Source organism: Diabrotica virgifera, chromosome 3, assembly GCF_917563875.1.
Source record: "Diabrotica virgifera virgifera chromosome 3, PGI_DIABVI_V3a".
Taxonomy (NCBI): Eukaryota; Metazoa; Arthropoda; class Insecta; order Coleoptera; family Chrysomelidae; genus Diabrotica; species Diabrotica virgifera.
This window is the reverse complement of record NC_065445.1, coordinates 67,147,767-67,174,280: the sequence shown is the minus strand read 5'-3', so window position 1 is coordinate 67,174,280 and position 26,514 is coordinate 67,147,767. Positions and strand designations below refer to the sequence as shown.

The 26,514-nt window shown below is 31.9% G+C and overlaps 1 protein-coding gene across 1 annotated transcript in view; it reads left to right on the top strand.

Annotated features, from left to right (window-relative positions):
- Positions 1-25,154, top strand: part of LOC126881874 (zinc finger protein 184-like) — a 102,927-nt gene extending 77,773 nt beyond the window's left edge. The window contains exons 10-11 of the mRNA XM_050646523.1: positions 4,701-4,887; positions 19,666-25,154. Coding sequence (XP_050502480.1) covers positions 4,701-4,887; positions 19,666-20,305 — 827 coding nt within the window. The 3' untranslated portion in view covers positions 20,306-25,154. The remainder of the gene's footprint in view (positions 1-4,700; positions 4,888-19,665) is intronic.
- The last annotated feature ends 1,360 nt before the right edge of the window (positions 25,155-26,514 follow it).

Here is a 26,514-nt window from a genome sequence, read left to right as displayed (position 1 = left end):
TCCCGAAGGTTGGCTGTATATCATCTAGTTAAATAAAATTTAACGTGAAGTAAAACACTCCCTGGTGTAGTTGGTATATTTTAATAAAAATTTTAAATTTTTAAAAATCCAAAAGGATTACGTTCAAAACGTTTTCGGACTTATCAGTCCATCATCAGTGAACTCCCTGTCATTGCAACATAGCTATAATGCTAAACACTGGTTAAGTTATATCATTGATTAATAACTACATAGATACCTCACCTTTAGGTAAAACCGAATTCAGTGTTAAACTCCGCCCACTCACACCTCTTTGCCCCTCAAGTCTAAGTACTAACTGGCTGGACGGTGGCGACATTTATTGAAATTTTTGCCAAGATTGAAAAATAAATTTGAGTCGCCTGGCTGGCGTAATAGACAACGATATAAGGGTAGTATTCAGCATTTTAACAAATAATTTTAACGCGATTGTAATCTCTATTTTGGAATTCCGATTTTACTTCAGATAAAACTCTAAAAATTGATTAATAAAAATAGTGAAGAGGTTTCTTAAAAATTATTTAATTATTAATACACTACAAAAAAACAACAAAATAGAAAATATATAATAAAATTAGCAGTGATAATTCACATGTAAATTATTTTTTGCAATTTGTAAAAGAATGATATTTTCAGAACTAATGCGAAATAAACTATTTGAAGTTGATATACAGAATTTCTTTCCAGATCTAACCCATTCACCCCAGGTAAAATATTGCAAAACCTCCGAATTTTAAAGAATCCATTGGATTGGCATGAAATTTGGTATAGATATATCTTGATAAAATGACAGAGAATTTCCAACATATAAATAGTTGAGGGCCATCTGCCTAGGAACAATAGGTAAAAGTTGATAAACGGACAGGATTAGAAAGTTTAAAACGTCACTAATTAGATCATATTTCAAAACAAAGTAAATAAGTATATTTGAATGTTAATTCTTTTCAAACTAAGATAGTAAAATTAAAATTTTAGGAAAAAAAGATATTTATTATTTCTTGTTCTCAAGAAGTACTTTAATTATTGACAATATCGAAACATTTTATTATTAAAAGTCGAGAACAATTAAAAACCACGTTCATATTTATATGAAAGTGCTTTAAAAATGAAGGAATATTACTCTTGCATGCAAGTTTTTATCAATAATACATTTTTCCCTAAACTGAATAAAAAAGTTTCCATATGATTCCAAGGTTTTAAGACATACTGGTATTGTTTTCCTGATATTATAAAATACTTGTTAATATCTACTGTATATATAAACTAAAGCTAATAGTGTAGTTTAACATTCAGTTGAGTCCACGATTATTTACCCGTGCGTCATTAATACCTGACGAGATAAAACACATACTTTTGATCTAGCATCATTATCTTCCACGCATGAAACTAAAGACAAACCAGCTATCGCCTGTTATTAAGTAAAAACACATGTTTTTTTTATGAACGCACTAGACTAACTCTATTGGCTCCGTGCGTCTCCCCTCTACTTACAGTCACGTGACACGCTGTCAGATTTTGTCAGGACGTTTTAACATTGAGTCTTATGGGATTATTTTGTTAAACGAATATTTTATTTTGTAGTGATAATAACCGAATACAATTGTTAGAATTCATTCGTTATTAATTTATACTGTAATTTATAGTGCAACAAAAATATTTTCTTTTTCGTTAATAAAGATTTATTGACATAAACTGCAATAGTGAGGTTATGTATACAAAATCAAACTGATAATCAATATTGGAAATAGAAAAATTTATATCAGATTAAGTGCGTTTTTATTTTCTGTTTATATTAATACATAATATCACTAGCGTGACACGGCATTTTTTTTAAATGTCTCATTTAAACATACACAAAGCGTCCTGATAAAATTTCAAAAAACCGCTACCATGAGCAGGTCGGTCAATTTTGCTTTGACACTTTGTTAACGCTCAGAGCGAATTGCGCACAATAGAGAAAAAAATTTCTAGAGGATTTTGGTTCAGAAAAGATGTTAAAAGATATGACACATTATATTATTTTTGAAGTTCCTCCCACAAACATAAAACTGACAAAATGGTCCACTGAAAGCCATGTAGACAGTGAATATTATTTCTGTCTTTCTGATTTTCAAAAACTTTAATTTTTTTTAAATATTCTAAACCTGCTTTTAAGTTTTCAGTTGACTTGCTTAAAGTTGACATTGGCTTTCTATTTGGATTACTATCACTACAATATTTGCTGTTAAGACCATCAAAAATATTATTTATAATTTTCAAAAATATTATTTATAATTTTCAAAAATTCGGCAGTAAGAGAAGCCGTTTTGGTGTGTAACTGCCCTACAGATATTGCTGTTGATATTGCTGAGGCAATTGAGTTGGAAAAAATTTGTGCTGCTAATTTTACACGCATTTTTTGAAAATTATTAGGGTTTATATGAACGTTTCGTTATTTTCACCATGCATCGAGCTCTCACACTGGTTCTATCGATGTTGTATGTGTATTCAATATCTTGCTACATCATGTGTATTCATATCTTCTATTGCAGGCTGATCCTTACATGCGCCTAACAGCTTAAATAAAGCTCTATTATTAGATGCTTGATCACACAACACTTTTGGTATATACCCAATATTTTGTAATTTTGAAACAACTTCAACTACAATGTTTTTTAAGTTGTCGCTATGTATTGGACCACCTGTAGCAAGCCGCGTAGCCTTATGTAGCAAGCCGCGCATCATGAAAACCAGACCTGTGTTGGCAAGTTTGTTTGTTCTTCCTAAAGTACCTAAATCTTGAAACCCTTCTATAATGTCATCTAATTTATTGTACTCCAATTATTTTTTCAAAGAAATTTCATCAAACATTAACACACAAATTTTTTCCCACTCATCCATTGTCTCTGCTTTTTTCTTCAACTTGTCAATTAAGGAAATGTTTAAACCAGTTCTTAATTTTATGACACGCAACCAAGTTTGAATTGTTTTTACTAAAGGTAATATAAAGTTAAGAGATCTAATTAAAAATTTTTAACAACTAGGAGACTTATAATAAATGGCCAGAGCTAAATCCTTTTCATTGTGACTCCATTGTGAACGAGTTTTGTGTGAAAACTACTTATTAACAAAAGTGTGCACGTATATGCTTTTATTTTCTAACAGTACCTGTATCATGAATTTGGTTGCCGATTTTCTGTTTTTTGTTGTTCTTCTACAACGCTGACTGTTCTTCTGACGGCACTTCTTCTTTAAAGCATTTACTTGATACTCCAATTTTTTTACCTTCTCCGTCAATTCAGTTTCAAGTTTTGTGGGCAAATTAATATCAAAACTGGAAATATCACTGAGACTACTACTTGATCTCTTAGGCGATGGAGTTGACCTAACCATACAATCGCCACTTGTAGATCTTTTACGTTTCGTACCGCAATAAACGTATGTAGAGCATAATACTGGTGGGGTATCACCTAAAATAGGTAATCATTGAAATGTATGTGTAATTTTAATTAAAGCAAAACAAGCATCTCCGTTATTTCTGGAGTGATACTAACAACGCATTCATATTTAAAAAAAATCTCTTTTGATTTAATTGTATAAAAAATATATAAATCACTCAATATCAACTGATTTTATATAAAATATATTTTAATAGTATTATTCTCATTGACAAAGCGCATTAGGCAAACATAAAAATATTTCCAAAGTTGAGTACTCACCTAAATCAGTTGCTAACTGTGCAAATTTTAGAGGAACAGCATTTTTCCTTAATAACTTTCTTTGGCCACTTTGGTAAATATGTTCCACTGCATAATGATGCTGGCAAATTACCCTCTGTTTCAGGTCACTAATATCCATCAATATGATATCAATATTTTCGCAGTTTTTTTTGGCAAATTTTTGTGCGCTCTGCGTCTTTCAGTGAAAATTTAAAGAAAAATATATTATTATTTGTTCCATCGTTTCTTTCAAAACATCCCGCGTAAACACACTTATGCGTTACAGAGGCCATTTTATCTAAAATGTGAGTCCTTTTTTTTTTTAAATTTTGCTACAACTTGTCACAACACTTGTCACAACACTTGTCACAGATAATACACCTATAGGGTAAGTTCGGCTCTGACACTACTCCTACCTCCTCGCAAGTCAGAGAGAGAATGAGAAATCTCGATACGGTTTTCGAGTAGCGCCATCTAGTTGTTGATACGTCTTTCGGTTACCAAGAGGTGAGCTATCTAGTGGAATATTTATAATCAATGGTTATATGTTCCAACTGCATAGTAAAAAGGATAAAATAGTTTGGCTTAAAGTGAATGCCAATGGATTACTTCCAGCAACATGAGGCTCTACTGCTTTACGTTAAAATATTTTTTTTTTGTTCTTAGGTCTTCATAACCTATATAATAAATGTTTAAATTGATTCGACTTTTAAATAACGCTAATTTTGAGTATGCGACCCATGAATCGCACTCATCCACGCTAAGGTCTTGGATTTTAGACAATATAATAACAATGAGCCTATAATTAAACAAAAAGCGTCATTTTGAAGTTTTAAAGAAGAATTATTTTATTGGGAGGGAGAGTTTAATTGTTTAAATTTATAAGAATTTAATAATTCTAGACCTAATCTAAAAATATGCCAACGTTACATCACACTAATATCGCATATACTTCCCTATTATTAAATTTTATCTTTTTTTCAGAAAAAACATACAAATGTCAGTTTTGTGAGACTAAAACAAACTCCATAGGAACTCTTATTGAGCACTTGTCTGATCATGCAGATTTAAGAAAGTTTCAATGTAAACATTGCGGCTTAAAATCTTCCTCCCTACGAGATTTGTCGATGGAATTTATACACGAAAGAAAATATGGTGTTTATCTTATAACGTAAGTATATCGATTATAATAGGGAACTTGCATAAATTTTTAAATTCGAAAAAAACGTTATAAATCACAACAGAACATAATTTAAAACATGTATCAAAGATAAAAAAATTTTGTAGGTCTTTCGTTTAGCGCCCAAAGGCGATTAAAAATTCAAATTAAAACAGGTGGCCTAAAACGCGTCGTGACGTCACTCGTTTGTACATTTACATTTTTCCAACAAAGTAAACAGAATTTTAAATTAGACGTTATAAACGTCAGTAGAAAATATTGAAATGTTGGCTATCCCGATCTCCAAAAACATGTAAATCAGGTTGGTAATATTGACAGTAGAAGTAGTCTAATAAAATGGTTGTCACGAAGTGTTGCATATGAATTATATCTCCCAGTAAATATACCTAATTAATAAGTACTCGGCAAGCTTCCTTCTCCAAAAGGTTGTGGACTCCAGTTTTACATGCCAAGAGTACATTCAATAAGAAGTAAAGTTTTTTAGTGTTGCTGTTTATACCGACCGGCAGTGTTGTGAGTGACCGCAAAAATAATGGCAGTCCAAAGCTTAAATGGCGCGAATTCAACCGTGAGTTTGTATCCGCAATTAACATCTACGAACTTTTCGTCATGGAAATTTAGATTAGGCAATCTTCTAGATGCCAAAGGTGTTAAAGATTTTATTACCACTGAAGTAACTGCAACGCAACTCACACAATTGTCAAGAGACGAGCAATCTCAACATAAAAAGCACGATGCAACAGCAAGATCAATCATTGTCACATGCATTACAGATGAACATTTAGAATATATTCGTGACTGTGACTCAGCATTCGAAATGATAAAAAGTTTAGAAAAAGTGTTTGAAAGAAAAAGTATTCTTTCTCGTTTATATGTGCGGAAAAAGTTGTTAACGTTGAAATATAAACAAGGTATCGATTTACAAAAATTTTTCGTTGAATTCGATTCTTTAAGCCGAGAGCTTGAATCGACTGGAACTACAATCGAAGAAGATGACAAGGTATGTCACCTTTTGTTGACAATTACAGATACGTTTGACACTGTTATTACTGTCTTGGAAACTTCAAATGATAAACTAACTGTTGATTTCGTTAAAGCAAAATTACTAGATGCAGAATTGAAGCTGATAAATGATGTACAAGTAAGTGAAGAATCCTCTTTTTATACGAAGCAATACAATAAAAAACCCCGATGCTCATTTTGTGGACTTGAAGGCCATCTAGTGTCCAATTGTTTCAGAACAAACAATAATAATTATAGAGGTAACAATAATCGAGGGAGATTTTTTCGAGGAAATAACTATTCCCGTGGCAGAAGAGCCAATAATGATACACAAGGTAAACATAATATACATGTAGCCGAAGACGAAGTAAGTTTTATCACAGCCCTACCAGCTGAAAATCTCAAGAATGATGACAGCCAAATTTCGTTTATAATAGATTCTGGAGCATCACAGAATATGTGCAACAATAAATATGAACAATTTATGAGTAATATTATTGAAATTGAGCCTGTTGGCATTAAAATAGCAGATGGAAAAGTGATGACCGCTCGTACAAAAGGTAAATTAGAAGTTTATTACAATAAAACTCCTATTAACATTGATGTTCTCATTTTAAATGAATTAGAATATAATTTATTATCAGTCTAATAAAATGGTTGTCACGAAGTGTTGCATAAGAATTATATCTCCCAGTAAATATACCTAATTAATAAGTACTCGGCAAGCTTCCTTCTCCAAAAGGTTATGTCATTTATTTGACGTTACAAGTGTTTTGATCGTTTGAACTATTCATAGAAAAACTGTACTTTTACAAAATGGTTTTATTTTCCGAAGTAAACCTTCTTTCCTTTCCTTCAATAACTATATCAAACTCCAATGTCAACAAACTGGTACATATTATTACAATGGCATACGATAAATGTTAATAGAATATTTAGAATAGAAATGTTAATAGAATAGAAATTTTTCCTTTATTTCGCGACGAGGTATACCAAAATAGGTGGAGGCCAATAAACTAAAGAAGAAGAAGAAGAATATACCTAATTATAACCATAAACAGAACCATATAGTTAAACTGAGTGACGTCTCGGGCCGTTTGACCTATTTTAAGATACCGAAGAGTTTAAATTTGTACTTCTAAGTTATTATGAGTTTTTGAAGCGTGAAATTTTGGAAATCTCATTTTTATACAAAACTGAACATTATTATGTAATAAAAAAATGTGCAAGTTCCCTATTGATGGATTCAACCGATAAAAATTAATTTTATCTAACAATAAAACACTGAAACTTTTGTTTTCAATATTTCCACATAAAAACAAAGTGATGGTGTGGGCTGTGCCTTTTATATACCATCACTAGATGTTAAAGAAAAATTTAAACTTAATTCCAATACATCAATATTCTAGATTATGTTAAGTTCTGTAAATTTAAACTTTAGATTAGGTCTAGCTTTGCTACTTTTGCCTTATCTCCCTGGTAATAATACCCCGTATCCCTACTTAGTCTGTGGTTAGTCACCGTGAACGACCGGGGTGCGAAATTTTTTTCCCCTTCCCTATCCTTGATTGTTCGATTGGATTCGTAATGGTCTTGGTGTATGGTAGGTTTGGTTAGGCGTTGATTTTAAGAAGTGTTGCTGGCTAAATGGGCGCAGTTCCCAAAGGCCATAAAAGAAGAAAAAAAATACTTACACAAAATTTATTATAAATACATGTCGCTACCATAGATATAATAACACATATATTAGGCCAGATCCGAAAAATGGCGTAACGCGGATCAGTTCGGGTCGGTGGTCTATCTATCTCTCTCTACCGGCGCTTAACTTTCTCTCTCTAGCATATGATGGCCGCTGCCGCTGTGTCTGTGTCGTTCCATTACTCCCACCTCTTGGTAGATATGCTCACACTCGCACGACAGACGAAGATAGCTAGACCCCTGTACTTGATATTGGGGTTACACCCCGATGCATTGAGTGGCATATCCCTAGCCTGGTCTATTGTTAACATGTCTCTGGTCGCTACAGTGTTTCGGCACCGCTACAGGAGTGCCTTTTTCAAGTGATGTGTTTTCACTATGCGTCTACACTTTAAACTCTCAAACTGAATAGGTTGAGGAGTGGGAAGCTGTTTGCCTCAAGTTGGTCATTCCGAATTATATCTGTATTTTTTTATTTATTAATTTCCATAGATTCTAATAAAGATAACTTAAGGCCTTTATTTTGAATATGAAGAAATTGATACTGTTCATTAAAAGAATGATTATATTATGATCTCACGTAGAATACCTATGTTTTTCTTTTATTGAATGCCCTTTTGTTTCCTGGTATGCGTTTGTCAAAGGTACTGCTCAGTGGCGGTTCTAGCCCGGGGCAGGGGGGCAGCTGCCCCCTAGTTTTTACAGGACTTTTGTACTATAATCTTCGTTAAAAAGGCACGTTATTTGGGAACGAATTTTTGGTCTAGAACAGCCACTGGTACTGCTAGTTTGACCGATGTAAGTTTTTGTACAATCACCACATCTCAGTCTGTATATACCACTCCGTAATTGCTTTTCTTTTGGTTCTTATTGTTCGTAATATACAGGGTGTAACAAAAATACAGGTCATAAATTAAATCACATATTCTGGGACCAAAAATAGTTCGAATGAACCTAACTTACCTTAGTACAAATATGCACATAAAAAAGTTACAGCCCTTTAAAGTTACAAAATGAAAATCGATTTTTTCGAATATATCGAAAACTATTGAAGATTTTTTATTGGAAATGGACATGTGGCATTCTTATTACAGGAAGATCTTAAAGAAAAATTATAGTGAAATTTGTGCACCCCATAAAAATTTTATGGGGGTTTTGTTCCTTTAAACCTCACAAACTTTTGTGTACGTCTCAATTAAATTATTATTGTGGTACCATTAGTTAAATTCAATATTCTTAAAATTTTTTGCCTCTTAGTATTTTTTCGATAAGGCAGTTTTTATCGAATTGAGGCTTATTTTTTAATATGTTAACATAAAAATTTTATGGGGGTTTTCTTCTTTTAAACCCCCCAAATATTTGTGTATGTTCCAATTAAAATATTACTGCGGTACCATGAGTTAAACACAGTGTTTTTAAAACTTTTTTTGCCTCTGTATTTTTCAAGAAAGCACCTTTTATCAAGATGTGGCTTCTTTTTTAATATGGTTTAAAATATACCTAAAAATGTAAATCATAAATAAATTTTCATATTATTACCAAGTCTCCATAATCGTACTTAACCATATACAAATATGTGGTGGATTTGACAATTATTCAAAATATCTCGATAAAAACTGACTTTTCGAAAAAGTACTAAGAGGCAAAAAAGTCTTAGAAATATTGTGTTTAACTATTGGTACTACAATAATAATTTAATTGGAACGTACACAAAAGTTTGGGGGGCTTAAAGGAATAAAACCCCCATAAAATTTTTATGGGGTGTCCAAATTTCACTGTAATTTTTTCTTAAGATGCTACTGCCATAAGAATGCCACATGTTTATTTTCAATAAAAAATCTCTAGTAGTTTTCGATATATTGGAAAAAATCAATTTTCATTTTGTAACTTCAAAGGGCTGTAACTTTTTTTATGTGCACATTTGTACTAAGGTAAGTTAGGTTCAATCGAACTATTTTTGGTCCCAGAATATGTGATTAAATTTATGACCTGTGTTTTTGTTACACCCTCTATTTGCCTACGTTGTAGTTTGTTCTGAAAGCTGGTGTTATTCCTTTCTTTCTTATGTTTTTTGCTAGTTTTGTTGATATCTTGCCTTTATATGTGATAGAGCAGAAAGTACTGGGTTTTTTCTGTGTTGTTGGGAAGACTCATTTCAGGACTTTCTTATGCATTTTTGGTTTAAAATTTTCTTAATTGTTTGTTCGTTGTACCCATTGTTTACTACTATTTGCTTAATGGTAGTTTTACTTCTTTTACTTTGTTTTACTTATTTTTTAACTTCCCACATCTCTATCAATATCAGATCCAACACGTTGTCCTGAGATCATTCTGTTTTTGTTAAAGTTATTCCTATTTTTTGACTATGCTATCCTAAAATATCCTATTTAAGTTGGACCAAACAATATACTTTCGTTGTTACCAAAGCGTTGTTACGTAAAACACCATATGCAAGTACTTCGAAACCCATAACCTCAATAACAACTGGCGGTTATAGTACGTCAACTCTAACTTTTCCCATGCATGACATTATTCACAAATCACTTTTTATACTAGGTCTCTTTTTAAATCACAGAAACCAATATCGCAAAATTAAGCCGCTTGTCCATAGCAATCACAATAAGTTAAACCATAGATATATAATACTCTAGATTGCGCCCTGCGATCTTAAAATGGGTGACGGTTGCGACAGAGATAAATGAGCCTATTTGGTCGGTAGTCTCTTTTTAATTTAAGGGGAATATCGACGACGTGAATATCCCACTTTATCGAGTAATATTTGTTGACAGTTGTAGCGGGTGGTGACGGGAAATGGTCTTTGGTCTTCGGACGTGGATAATCGTGGTTCGAATCCCATACCAACTTTACTTTTTTTATTTTTATTTAATCAATATTTGCGTTTATTAGATATTTTTACATCTGAAAAATGGACCTAAGTAAATCTAGCAGATAATAAATGTATGTATAGTAAGTTAATATTGGAATACATAATTTGTGAACTGCATAGTAAAATAAAAGTCATTCATTATTAATATAAATTCGTCCTTATTCGAATGATGTGAATGTTTGTTTTGCTTCTACTTTTTTCAAAATTGTAACAATAGTTTCATAAATAAAAATAATGTCTAATTACTTATAATTGAATCGGTCATTTCAAAAACAGCAAAGTCCACAATTTTCAGAAACTAACTTTTTGAGAGGAATAGACTCCTTTAAGATAAACGTTGTGTGCAAAAACGACACCAGGGCCCTGATTCTAAATCAAATTTCGACCAAAAACAAGTCGCTTTCAATATGGCGACTGTCGAAATTATTTGACACGGAGATGAATGAATGGCCAAAAGCGAGGTTAGGTTTAGTTTAGATGTGTTTTGTTTATTTCTTGCAAGGAAAACTAAATCAAAAGGTATTATAATATAGCTGGGTTTAATTGAAATTTGCTTGTTTTGAGGAATTAGATAGAATAGTATTAAATTAGAAATATAATAATTGAGAATGTCCACAACATGAATCATCAACTCAATGAAAGATGTGAGGTAATAATCTGGGAAAATTAGTAAAAAAAAGGAAAATTAATTACCAGCTATTTTATTGCTGGACATGCTGAAATCAAATCTTAAGATTTCCTATATTAGTAATATAGCTGTGCAAAGTCCACAGAAAGTGTGCTATTTTGTTTATAAACAAATTAGCGCTCCGAAATCTTTTTTTTTATTATTGCTCTATAACTCCGAAAATTTTAACTTTAAACCAAAACACTCACATAAAAATTGACAGTAATTTAATTCTGCACATTGATAATTTATTCCAATTTCCTTCGACGGAAATTTTCTTCGGAAAATTCGGGTTTTCCAAACAAAATCTTTAATTTTCAACTAAAATTTGAGGGAAGTAATTATTTATCAATAATTAAATAATTTGGTGACAGTGACATAAATCTTTTTTGTTATGAGTGTCTTGAAGATATGAAAATTTGTATGTACAAAGAGGACCGGAATTAAAAGATATCTAATGGTTCAAAGATTAAAATCCTGTTGTTTATAACTCTGTCGCAAATGCCGGTCAAATTTGACCGGTTATACCTGGAATCACTCCTCGCAATTCAATTTGTTTTTCTTCGAAAAGGACACAGAAGCCGTGCTCTTTTGAACAGCGTTAACTTAATTTAATTTAATCTAATATTTTCTGAGGGGTTCTATTTGTTTATAAGCCAAAAAATTGTTTCTTTATAACATTCCTGAGACCGCTCAAATGGTCCAATTTCAATCCTGTAAGGTACGTTGAATAGGTATAGTGCTTTTTTATATGAAAATCATAGTTATTCTGGTGTATCATAATCTTTCTGGTTATTATTTCGACCGAAATTTTTTAATTAACATTTTAATTATTGCTAAACTATTGGTTAGATTGTCGCCGGTCTCCTGATATACAGAGAGGGGCTAAATTATGGAATAAATTCATTTTCTCTAAAATGGACGATTTTAGAGAAAAATCCCGAAACAGGTCGATTTTTATTTTTAAATTAAATTTCTTGGCATATATTTCAAACTAGTGACGTCATCCATCCGAGCGTGATGACGTAATTATTTTTTTAAATAGGAATATGGGTTCGTGTTGTAGCTCATTTACAAAGGCGTTCAATTCTCTATTCAGTATTATAAACATTAATATCAATATTTATACAGGGAGGCCAAAAAAAATTTTGAATTAAATTAATTGACGCAAGAAGAAGAATGCATGTAATTTATGTAACTCAAAATACATTCTATTGCTGTCAGAAAATAGAAAAAAATGTTTATTTTGCAAATAAACATTGCTTTTAGCTTAAATTAAAAGTTCAAACTGCCAATAGGTAGGAGGGAGGCTGTTTGTGATTTAATTTAAGCGAAAAGAAATGTTTATTTGTGAAATAAACCTTTTTTTCTATTTTCTGACAGCAGTACAATGTATTTTGAGTTAAATAAATTACATACATTCTTCTTTTTGCGCCAATTAATTTAATTCAAATTTTTTTTTTGGCAACCCTGTATAAATACCTAATGATATTAATGTTTATATTACTGAATAGAGAATTAAACGCCCTTTCAAATGACCTACCACACGACCCCTATTCCCATTAACAAAATTATCGATTACGTCATCACGCTCAGATGGATGACGTCACTAGTATGAAATATATGCCAAAAAATTGTAATTTAAAAATAAAAATCGACCTCTTTCGGGATTTTGCTCCAAAATCGTCCGTTTTAAAGAAATTAATTTATTCCATAATTTAGCCCCTCTGTATAATCTACTATCATAAATCTTTCATGTCTTCAATTATTTAATTATTGATAAATAATTAGGTACTTCCCTAAAATTTTAATTGAAAATGGCAGATTTTTTGGGAAAACTCGGATTTTCTGAGTAAAATTTTTGTTGAAGGAAATCGGAAAAAAAATAACTTTGTGCAGAACTAAATTACGGTGAATTTTTATTTGAGTGTTTTTGGCTCAAAGGAAAAATTATAGGAGTTACAGACCACTAATTGAAAAAAAAAAAGAAGATTTAGGAGTGCTAATTTGTTTATAAATAAAATAACACACTTTCTGCGGACTTGTCATACCCCATATTACTAATATATGCAATCTTAAGATTCGATTTTAGCAATAAAATAGCTGGTAAATAATTTTTCCCAAAAATGGTATTATTTCGATAATTTTCCCAGACTATCAACAAAATCCAAGAAACCGAAGCGCCAACCCAAATTCTGAGCAGTCTCAACATGATAAGGTTAATATCCCCAGTTGCTGTCATGGCGGTGTCGAAATGAAATTGCGACTGTCGAAATGAATTAGAATCAGGCCCCAGTCCAGTAAAAACATTAGGAACAAAACTACAATATAACTCTGAATTTTGATGTCATCCATTTCATCCATCTTTCGACTATATAGTTAGTTTTCTTTGCTCTTCTGTAAAATTAGGAATATGTGACTCATGTTGTTTTTGAAATGACCGATTCAATTAATAAATCGATGGTACATTATGTTGATATTAATTATTGGCAATTTTGTACGAATATTTTTAACAATTACTTTATACTATTCTACAATTAACTTATTAAAAAAATAACATTGGCTTTTATATTTTTAAAAATCTATAGGTACCTACTTAGTTTTTCTTATTTTTTATATATTTCTTTGCATAGATTTACTTTAGAGATGTAATAATATCTAATAAACGCAATATTGATTAAATAAAAAATAAAAAAAGTCAATATTGGTATGGGATTCGAACCAGGATTATCCACGTCCGAAGACAAACGACCAGTTCTCATCGCCATCCGCTCGAACTGTCAAACCATCTAAAATACTCGACGACAGAGTAGGATAGTGACGTCGTCGATACTCCCCTTGAATTAGAACGAGACTACCGACCAAATAGGCTCATTTATCTCTGTCGCAACCGTCACCCATTTTAAGATCGTAAGGCGCAATCTAGAGTATTATATATCTATGAGTTAAACAAGGATAAACAATATAGTATGTCTCTGATATCTTGTTTGTCAGACTTTCACCATGTAATCAAGTCAAACCACAGCTCAGATGTTACATGGGGCATAATATTAAAATACTTTAAACATCCATGCTTTAGTTGGCATTTTCAACCGATGTTTCCTTAACGGACCACTTATATAGGGCTTTGACCCACATATTTTTGTTAAACTATATCTTGGTGGTTAGCATGTAAACTTCACGTAAGCACTGATGATGACTAGTCTTCTTCTTGTAGTGCCTATCCGTTTCGGATGTTGGCGACCATCATGGCAATCTGTATTTTGCACACTGCTGCTCTGAAAAGATTTGTAGTGGTCGTGTTGAACCACGTACGTAGATTTTTCAGCCACGAAATCCTTCGCCTTCCTGGTCCTCGCTTTCCCTCTACTTTTCCCTGTAAGACCAGTTGCAGCAGTCCATATCTTTCACTGTTCCTCACGATGTGACCGAGGTATTCGATTTTGGCTGTTTTTATTTTGATTAACAGCTCTTTTTCTTTTTGCATTCTCAGCAAAACACCCTCATTAGTAATGTGGTCGGTATAAGATATCTTCAGGAGTCGACGATAAAGCCACATCTCAAAAGTCTCAATTTTCTTGCAGGTGGCGTCTGTGAGAGTCCACGACTCAACTCCGTACAACACTCATTTTTTGCCATTTTTTGAAATGCAGATCTTGCTTTCTCCATCCTACATTTGATTTCTATAGAATGGTCCCAATTTTCATTGACGTTCGTACCAAGGTAGGTATATGTCTTTACTCTTTCTATTTGTTGACCATTTACACTGAGTCGTCCAAATTGCTGTTTGTTCTTAGAGATAATCATACATTTTGTTTTCTTAGTGATTAGTGAAAGTCCGTATCTCTGACTGACCTCCGCGATTCTGTTCATTAACTCCTGTAGTGCTTCAGAACTGTCAGCGAATACCACAGTGTCGTCTGCGTATCTTATGTTATTGATACATTCTCCGTTAATTCGAATTCCGGCTTCAACATCATCCACTGCTTCTTGAAAGATTTCCTCAGAGTAGATGTTAAACAGCAGGGGGATAGTATACATCCCTGACGGACCCCACGTTTGATTTTGATATCGTCGGATTCTCCTGCCTCTGTCCGGATAGCGGATGTTTGATTCCAGTACAGATTGCTGATAATCCTTAAATCACAGGTGTTAATTCCAATATTGGTTAATATCTTCATCAGCTTGTCGTGCTTTACTGTATGGAATGCTTTATGGTAATCAATGAAACATGCATAAATATCGCAATTTACGTCTCTACATCGTTGAAATAGCACTTGTATACTAAATAGAGCCTCTCTTGTACCCACTGCATTTCGAAAACCAAACTGTGTTCGGCTGATTTTTTCTTCGCACAGTCTATATATTCCTTGGTGTATAATTTTTAGAAATAGTTTTAAAATATGGCTCACTAAGCTGATGGTTCGGAAATCACTGCAGGATACGGACTTTGTTTTTTTTGGTAAAGCAACAAACGTCGACTTCAACCATGTTTTTGGTATTACTCCGCTTAAATATATGTCGTTAAAGATTTTGGTTAGGCGTTGAGTACCGTCGGTGTTAAATAGTTTTATGAGTTCAGCATATGCATTGTCAGGTCCAGGAGCTTTGCCATCTTTTAGTTGTGATATTGCTCTTTCCACTTCATCTGATGTGATTGGTAAGTGGTCATCACATATGTAGGATGGAGGTTGTTCGGATCTAGTATCATCAAAGAGTTCCTTTATGTATTTTGTCCTGTCCCTTTTTGTCCTGTTCTTCTATGATGACTGGTAAAACAGTCGAAAACTAGTTATGTGATTGTGATGTAGCCCTTTTTAGGGATTTTAAATATATACCTTTTATAAAGGATTTACCGTTTGTTTTTTTTTATTTTTAAAAATGTCTCGCCGGCGCTGGGTCTCGAACCCCGGCCTACCACCATGCGAGTCAGACATCCTACCGCTGAGCTACGCCAGCCCCACTAAAATTATAAACGTCAAAATTCATAGTAAACACGGTATCAAAGACATCGTTTATCTTTGTTTAACTTACTGTGATTTCTATGGATAAGCGGCTTAATTTTGCTATACTAGTTTCTGTGAGTAAAAAAGAGACCTAGTAAAGCCCATGAATAATTTCATGCATGGGCATGGGCTTATACAGAGTGTCCCAGACTAATTTATCCAGGCTATATCTCTTAAACGAATAGAGATCTAATCTAAAACGAATAGAGATCGAATGAAACAAAAACTGATCTATTCCATTTGTAATAAACTTAAATATGGCTTAGAGAAAATTATCCCATACATATTCATCCCTTAGTTATAACACCTAATTTTAATTTTTTTAATAGCACCCTGTACATTTTTTTATAGTTTTGGATGTAGTCTCATATCGTCTATTAAAAAGATTTTTTTAAAATAAAATTGGTTCGTAAATAATCAAGAAAATATCAGTTTGTTTTTGTTAATTATGTATCCCAGACAATTTATCCAGGCTATATTTTTTAAACTAATAGAGATCTACGAATGGGACAAAAACTGATCTATTCCATTTGTAATAAATACACTTTAATATGGCGTAGAAAAAATTCATCCCCTAAATATTCATCCCTCATAGTCCATTCTTTAACGGTAAAATATTGCAAAACCTCTAAATTTTAAAGAACCGCTTGGATTGACATGAAATTTGGCATACACACAGCTAACAAGTCAAAGAAAAAAAGTGATATTGTGCCGATATGTGCTTTTGCCCTGGGGGTGGTTTTCACCCCCTCTTTGGGTTTAAAAAATATTCGTCCAAAGAAAGTCAGGAAATGGATATACTGGCTAATTTTAAGTAACTTTTGTTCTATAGAGTTTTTTCACTAAGTCAATACTTTTCGAGTTATTTGGCAGTGAATATGTTCATTTTTTCAACAAAATAACCATGCTTTTATACGGTTTTTCGCAAATAACTCAAATAGTAAGTATTTTGTCGAAAAAGCATTCTTAGCAGAAATATAGCCTATATAAAATTTTAAAAAATGGTGTATATATCACGTCTTTTTATTTAGTAGAAGCAGAGTTATAGCTAATGAAAAATAGGTTCATATTCGTCAAATTCCAAATGGAATACTTTAACGTGAAATAACCAAAAATGAAGCACATTTCGGGGAAAACTCATTACAACTTGTTTAAAGTGTTTAAAAAAAGCTTCATTTTTGTTTTATAAAAAAAAATTTCTAGCATCAAAGTTAGTCCCTTTTGGCTTTGGTAAAAAAATCGAGAAAATCACCCCCTAATTAGTATCTTAAATGAACTTAATCGTAACGACTTCACAAGTTTCTTGACTCGTGCATATATTGTTTATATGATCTGTAAGTTTCATCGGTTCAAAGTCCTTATTATTGAAAGGGCTGTAGTTAAAAGGGGTTGAACGAGTCACTGATCACGAATGTATGCAAATTTAGAAACACCAAATCTTGATCAATTTTTGTCTAACAGAAAAACAAAAAAATACATTATATTCAGAAAAGCAAATCTGACTTTTTTTGTTTTTCGAGATTTTTGGTATCTCTAACAATTTTTAAGTTATTTTGAAAAAAATCATGTTTTTCAAAATTTAAATTTTTAAAAATTTTACTTTGAAACCAAATTTTTTCAAAAATAAGCACTTTGAATCGATGAAACTTACAGATCATATAAACACAATATAAGTAAAATAATTTGTGGAGCGGCAACGATTAATTTCATTTAAGTTGCTAATTAGGGGGTGGTCTTCCCGATTTTTTTTTTGCAAAAACAAAAGGGACCAACTTTATTTTGAGCGTAACTTGCTTAAATTTAATGCTAGAAACTTTTTGTAAAAACACAAATAAAGCTTTTTTAAACACTTTAAGAAAGTTATAATGGGTTTTCCCCAAAAAGTTCTTAATTTTTTGGATATTTCACGTCGAAATATTCTATTTGAAATTTGGTGAATATGAATCTATTTTTCATTGGCTATAACTCTGGTTCTACGAGATCCAGAGACCTAACGCGTACACCAATTTTTTTACTTTTTTATATGCTATATTTTTGCTAAGATCATTTTTTTCGACAAAATACTTACTTTTTGAGTTATTTGCGAAAAACCGTCTAAAAATGTGGTTATTTTGTTGAAAAATGAACATATTCACTCGCAAATAACTCGAAAAGTGTTGACTTGGCGAAAAAGCCCTATAGAACAAAAGTTACTTAAAATTAGTCAGTTTACCCATTTCTGGACTTGTTTTGGACATATATTTTTTCACCCCCAAGAGAGGGTGAAAGTCACCCCTAGGGCAAAAGCACACATCGGCACAATATCACCTTTTTTCTATGACATGTAAGCTATGCGTATGCCAAATTTCATGTCAATCCAAGAGGTTGTTTAAAATTTAGAGCAAAAACCGTGAAAGAATGGACTATCAGTTACAGGGTGCTATAAAATATTTAAGTTGGGGGTTGTAACTAAGGGATGAATATTTAGGGGATGATTTTTTTCTACGCCATATTACAGTGTATTACCGTTGATTGAAATATTAATATGGGTATTATATATGTATATATGTGTATATGTGTATATTATAAATGGGGGTATGTACCCCCAATACATCAATCAACGGTATTACAAATGGAATAGATCAGTTTTTGTTCCATTTGAAAATCTCCATTAATTTAAGAAATATAGACACATAATTAAAAAAATAAACTGATATTTTCTGGATTATTTACGAACCGATTTTATTTTTAAAAAATCTGTTGAATAGACGATAGAAGACTACACCTAAAAATATAAAAAACATGTACAAGGTGCTATTAAAAAATTAACGTTATTGGTTGTAACTAAGGGATGAATATTTAGGGGATGATTTTCTCTACGCCATATTAAAGAGTATTACAAATGGAATAGGTCAGTTTTTGTCCCAATCGAAAATCTCTATTCGTTTAAGAGATATAACCTGTATAAATTAGTCTGGGACACTCTGTATAAGAGTGGAAGAACTATATCAGTAGGGGAGACCGGGGTTGGTTGTTACAGATTTGGCTAAAAGAATAATATAACAAAAACTATTTTTAAGAAATGTATTTTAAATAAATCAAACAAAAGTTTAACACTTCTTTTACTTATTAAAGAACTGAAATAAAACTTAAACACTATTGAGTTAGACAAAAAGTGTAAAATATATGCTGACGACAAACGTAACAACCAACCCCGTTATGGGGCTGGTTGATGCATTACCAAAGACATTAATACTTACTTCGGCACATTAAATTTTATTCGGAGGCATGAAAACACATAACCACACTCTACGGGATTATACGATGGACTGGCGCTGTGTCGTTTGGATACATTATAGGTAACAGACATGCGCGAAATTCTTCAGACTTGTTATGGAGTCAACGACTATTCGTAACTAATAAAAGCGTCTGTAACAACCTGCCCCTGTAACAACCAACCCCGGTCTGTCCTACATCTGTATTGTACATATTGTTATGATTAATTTTAATAGTGTCTTCTTAAATTTTAGATGCAGCGAGTGTTGTAAGAAATACAAAAATGAAGAAGAGTTAAAGAAAGACGACGAAAACAGTGACACGAAACAATTCAGCTGTAATATTTGCAATGATTCCTTTACTCAACTTATCCAAATTGAATGTCACGTTCTTAGTAAACACATACAGAACTTAGAAGAGAAAGCTAATAGCGTCCAAACAGCGGACAACGAACATCAAATGGATATCGTAAATGATACAGCCATCGATCTAATTAAGATGGAGGAACAAAATTCTCTGAAATCTGAGGTTAAAAAGAAAACTGGTGTGAATATTACTAAAGAAGCTATTGAAAATGATTGGGATTCGGATCCAGAATCCCCTCAACCCATCGAAATAGCAGAGACGATAAAAGAGATCCCACCAAATAAAGAAGTTGAGCATAAAGAAGAGAGACTGAAAATAGAAAAAGATATTAAAAACGATTGGGATTCGGATCCAGAATCCCCTCCACCAATCGAAATAGAATCAGCAGAGACGATAAAAGAGATCCCACCAAATAAAGAAGTTGAGCCTAAGGAAGAGGAACTGAAAAACGAAATTGATGGTTTTGAGGAATCTTGTGTCAGTATCGATCTGACGGAGGAAGAATCGCAAGAATGTCAAAAAGGATAGCATGTCAGTGATTAGATAAGTTACATGTGTATATATTTTATATAGAATTACGCCAGTCAATGAGAACAAGAACAGGATCTTCTTCTTCACGTACCATATCAGAATTATCAGACGTTGGCGATCACCATTGCGAAGGCTTCTCGATCTTCTGCAATATGGAATAATTGTAACAGGATATTACCTCCGAATTCTAACCTACTGCACGGATTTTAATGAAATTTTGGGAATAGTCTCTACTTATCCCCTAATTCAAAGTCTACCCTATACACTATGGCGCTTTTACCTTTGGTGACGGTTCCCACCCTTTCTCGGAGGTGCAAAATTGTTTGGTTAAAATAACTACGGAAGTGGCTGGTGAACCTAATTCTAAGTAAAAATTGTTCTATAATTTTTTTTTTGAAAACTCAATATTTTTTCAGTTTTTATACAAAAATACAAGAGATTTGTGCCTTTATAAATCTTCTGGCTATAATACAAAAAGAGATATGGTAGGTGAAAAGAGTTTGTTTTTTTTTGTGCATGCTCAAATCGGTGTATTCAACTTAAAATAACAGAGAAACGGTCGACTTTAGGTGTATAATGCTTCAGATATCTTTTGTAGTGCTTGAAAAGACCTTTAAAATGAGTAATATTAAATGTCGATTACATTTAAACTAAGCGAAATATGCTGCAAAAAAATTGATATTCTTTTTCTCATGATCATCTTTCAGTGCGTCACAGTTTTTCGATTTCTTTCTAACGCATTAAATTGTATGTAACAGAAAAAAAGGCACGTCGGTGATTACATTTCGTCGGTGACATTTATAACATTTATTCTAGTTATTCTAGTTGTCGATAGATGGCGCCATAATAAAAAAATATATATTTTTTTAATTAGATAATAATATTACAAATATAATCTGTATAATTTATAAGACTATACAAATCAAAGAAAATACCATTTTATAAATGCAAGAAACACATTTGATTTGTTTTTATTCCAAATTGAAAATAAAATGTGACAACTGTCAGATTTAACTAAAATGTCATGTTAGAATAAATGTGTATTATCACGGACTTACCCTTTTTCCTATCATTTGTTACGCACTGAAAAATGATCATGAAAAGGACAATACCACCGAACAACAATACTAACACCGTTGTTCGGTGACAATACTAACCAGTTAATTGAACTTAATTAACCTATAAAATGCCATAAGTGTCAAAATTACAAACAGTGGTGTAAACTTGCCTGGGGTTGGACCAATTACAAACAAGCATTACGACGCGGTAAATTTGAATTACTCCTCCTGGTTTAAAAACAAACCATATATTGTTATGCTTATGGATATATTTAGGTATATTCTTCTTCTCCTTCTTTAGTTTATTGGCCTCCACCTACTTGGGTATTTGGCCAGTTCATCGTCGCGCAATAAAGGGAAAATATTTAAATTCTGATGGCATTTATCGTATGTGATTGTAATAATATATACCAGTTTGTCGAGATTGGAGTTTGATACAGTTTTTGAAGGAAATGAAAGAAGATTTACTATGGAAAATAGAACCATTTTGTAAAAGTACAAGTTTTTTATGATTAGTTCAAACGATCAAAAACACTTGTAACGTCACATAACTGTATTTTCAACTGGCGTTTATAATGTCTAATTTAAAATTGTATAAACTTGTAATATTTCAAATTAAAATATAAAATAAAATTAGTTATTTGAAAATCATATCACAATGAATTTAAAGAAGGGAATATTAGTCGAGAAAATGAAGCATTTTGGCTCGCAATTTTTTCGTCCAGCATGGATTTACTTGAAATTTTCACAGAAGGTAGGGAATAGTCCAAGGATCATTTTCTATATCATGCCGCTGTACGCTAAAACCTTAAAGGTGGTTGCCACCCCATCTCGGGGGTGGGAATTTTTTATTACATTTTACCATGTAAATCGATGTAAAAATTCAAGAAAAAAATGTTTTTTACATAAAACTAATATTTTTCGAGTTATTCGCGCTTGAAAGTAACAGTTTTTCGATGAAAAAATCGACTTTTTTAGAGGGTTTTTTGAGAATACCTCGAAAAATATGCATATAATAAAAAAACTGTAGATATCAGAATTGTATCTTTTAGTAACTGAAACCAAATTCTTTTTCTGTAATATCTTTAAGACCAATACAAACCGAGATACGGCATGTTAAAAGTTAGCTTTTTTCGTCAAATGCATAATTTGAAATATTCAAAGTAAAATAACGGAAAAACTTTGCATTTTTCGAAGAAAACTTAAATAATCTTTTTTCAAGTATACAGCTAGGCCTCTCAAAAAATAATAATAAAAAGTTTTTAGCCTTAAAATTAAGCGACTTATGATCAAAAAAGGTCGGTGCCTGCTTTTCTCTATGAAAAACTCAGTGAAAACAACCCCCTAACTACCCTCCTAATTAAAAATTGGTCTTCACCTTTCTGTAATTCCTTTTATATTAATATTATCAATACACCCAAGAAGTTTGACCTATTTAAAAGGCCTAATTTTAGAAAAATTGGAGTTTAAAAAAATTTAATTTTTTGGAATTTCCCATTCTTCACCTTTTACTTCAAAATATCTCGGAAAAAACTGGAGATACGAAAAAAATGATTAACTACTAAATTGTAGCTTTTTTAATAACTAAAATTACATTGTACATAGATTTTCATTACAGTAAACATTTAGCGAGATATAGCTGTTTAAAACCTCTATTTACGAGCAAACACCCCCTTATTCGAGCCCTTTAAACCCACCCTAATTAAAAACTAAGAAATCTTACGGAATTTAGTTTACACAGTCTTATAACTCTTTAAAAATTCTACAAAGTCATTTTTGAAAAAACCTTTTATCGCCAAAAGTGAAGGAGCTATGTTTATAAAACAAATTTTTTTCTCGAAAAATTCGGATAGTCCGCTTATGGATAATTCTCAATGTATGTATAATACCACAGAACCGGTTCGTATACTGGAAGATGACTAAAAAACTATTTGTATTTGTACATATTTGTAAATTCGTATTTTTGTGTAAATAAATGTTTTTGTAATTCTTTAATTCTACTTTTTTTTTCTGTATAGATCTATTAAAATATGTACTTATTACTTATAAAAACTGTAATATTATTAAGGGTTGAAATATTATGATATTATATCCTAAAGTATAAAACAATCATTATTTTAACCAATCAAAACCAAATTTTATCCATATTAAAGTTTACAATGTTTTATATAATTTTTGATAATAAGGGGTAGTTGACACCCCTAAAAATAATCAACGCCTTTAAGCATGATATAGAATATGAAGTACAGGGTTAGATGATCCTAATTCCAAATTTTTATGTAAATCGATGCAAGCCGAAATTATTCTTTTAGGATAAGTAAATTTTTTATATATAGCTACTACAAGGGTGGTTTTAAGGGTTGAAATATTATGATAGTATATCTTAAAGCATAAAACAATCATTATGTAACTAATAGGTACCAAATGTTGACAATATTAAAGTTTTAAATGATATTTTATAGTTTTTTACAATTAGGGGTAGTTTTCACCCTTAAAAAACCAAAAGCGTACAACGGCTCAATATAGAAAATGAACTAGAGGGTGTAATGAGCCTAATCCCAAATTTTTGTACAAATCGATGCTGGACGAAAAAATTGCGAGATTTTGCCATTTTTTCAGTTTCATTTCCTCGACTATATGGAAAAATCCAGACCTTTTGAAAAGAGGATTCCCTTCCAGTTAGTCTAAATACGAGGACTGGCCAAGTACCTAAGAGGTGACGAAACTACAAGAAGAAGAAGTACACTTGTGTTTACTTTTTTTTTGCGGAATGTAAACATATAGCCCGATGACGTCACGACCCCTTTTGGGCTGGCTGGTATAATTTGAATTTTTAATCGGCTTTAGGAGCCAAACGAAAGACAAACAAAACTTTTTTTCTTTGATACATGTTTTAAATTATGTTCTGTTGTGATTTATAACATTTTTTTGGAATTTAAAATTTTATGCAAGTTCCCTATAATGTTCATTTCATTTATAAAAAGGTATGTTCTTTGATTTGTATAGTCTTATAAATTGTACAGATTATAGTCGTATATATAATATATAAATAATTTTTTGTTGGATTATAGCGCCATCTATTCCAACAACTAGAATACATTTTACAAACGATTTTAATCGCGGACGTACTTTTTTTTCTGTTACTTCCAACTTAATGCATTAGAAAGAAATCGAAAAACTGCGACGCACTGAAAGATGCCTCTGAGGAGTATACACCGATTTGAACAAGCACCAAAAAAATCTTTTTTCACCTGCCATATCTCTTTTGTATTATAACTAGAAGATCTATGAAGGAACGAATCTCTTTGTTTTTTGTACGCTACAAAAATGTTTTATATAGTGTTTTTAGTTAGATGCATAGTTTTTAAGGTATTTCCAAAAAACTGCCCGAAAAGGTGTCATTTTTCAATGAAAATGGCCAATTTTCAACCACGAATAACTCAAAAAGTATCGAGAAAAAAATTAGAACAGTTTTTGCTTAGAATTAGGTTCTCTAGCCACTTCCGTGGTTATTTTGACCAAAAAGTTTCCACCCCCTTGAAGGGGTGGGAACCGTTCCCCAAGATAAAAAGCGCCATAGTATATAGGGTAGACTTTGTTTGTGAAAATATTAAGTAAATTTATGTAGTAGGATGGAATTCGGAGCCAAATACCCTCATTGACTGCTCTAAATAGTGTATTAATATTTTTATAAACAGCTTATTAAGTGATGATTTAGGATTGAACTATTTTACAGTGCTACAAATACTTCTATTTTTTTTTTGTAATATAGTGTTTAAGTTAATAAATTTGATTTTATTTTTCTGATTCCTGAACCATAAAAAAAATTTGAATAGTTTGCCCACGTAATGAGAAATCCGAAATATGAATGATCCAAAAACACCCTTCCTGACAAGTATGACCAGGATATGGTTTTAAAGTACTGGGTACACACAGCTGGGCCGGGTACTGATAAATTGTACTCGGGTACAGAGTACCGGGTACTTTTCATATTTGAGGAACCAGTTCAGAGTACCGAGTACATTGCTCAAAAAAAAGTACTCACGAGTACAATACTCAAAGTACAATTACCCGAATTTCGTGGGTACTTATTTCGAGTACATTCGAATATAGAACCCGAAAAAAGGTAAGAGGGTAATGATTATCTCTGCATCTCTAAACATATTACACTTGTAATATGTGTGCTATTACACTTGTAATATGTGTGCTATTACACTTATAAAACCGACGCAGGTTTGTCAAAATGACAGTGACTGTTTCTCTCTGTTGCCGAATCAGTTATTAGTTATAATATTTTCGATTTCTTCTTATAAATAATCAATTTTAGTAGTTCCAATGTGACACAAAGTATTTTGAGCCCAGCAATCTACAGTTAAAATATTTCCCATTATGAAGGAAACGCCCTGTTTATTGCAAAAGGCAAGATTGCATACTTTTCCATTATTAAATTAATAACACGATGGCTGCTGTGAGACATAAATGTTGTGTCTCATGTTGTTTTCAGTAACAGCCGAATTACACATTCGGTGTCTCGGTATATAGGGTGAGGCAGATAACTGGCCTATTAGAAATATCTCGAGAACTAAAGGTAACAGAATCATGAAAATTGGAATAAAGGGGTTTTGAAGGATGATCTATTAAATGAAAATATTTTCATCTATTTTCCATTTCCGGTTATACCGGAAGTTGCTTATAACTTCGTTTTTTTAAATGGGACACCCTGTATATTTTTTCATTTTTGGATTCTCCTCATTATCTCCTTTCTTAAAATATCAGGTTTTGTAATATTATACAGGGTATTTTAAGAGATATTTACGTTTTTTTTTTATTAATTTCGTAGCAACATTCACACCCTGTAGAATTGTAATAGTTTGACATTAATACCTCTGCTTACGTTCAAGTAATTTTTAATATAGTCTATTATTGTTAAGAATCATTAGTATAGGTAATTTTGAAATTTTAGTATACAGGGTTGATCAAAACTGGGAATGAATATTTTCTGAGTTTTCCTAAATGGAACACCCTGTATTTTAGTATTGTAATGAAATGATATTTCATGGTACTTTTTTATTTTATAAGTATTCCCTATACCTAACTGCTTTAATTTGTGAGTTATTGGTGATGCAAGCTAAACAATAATTTCAACAA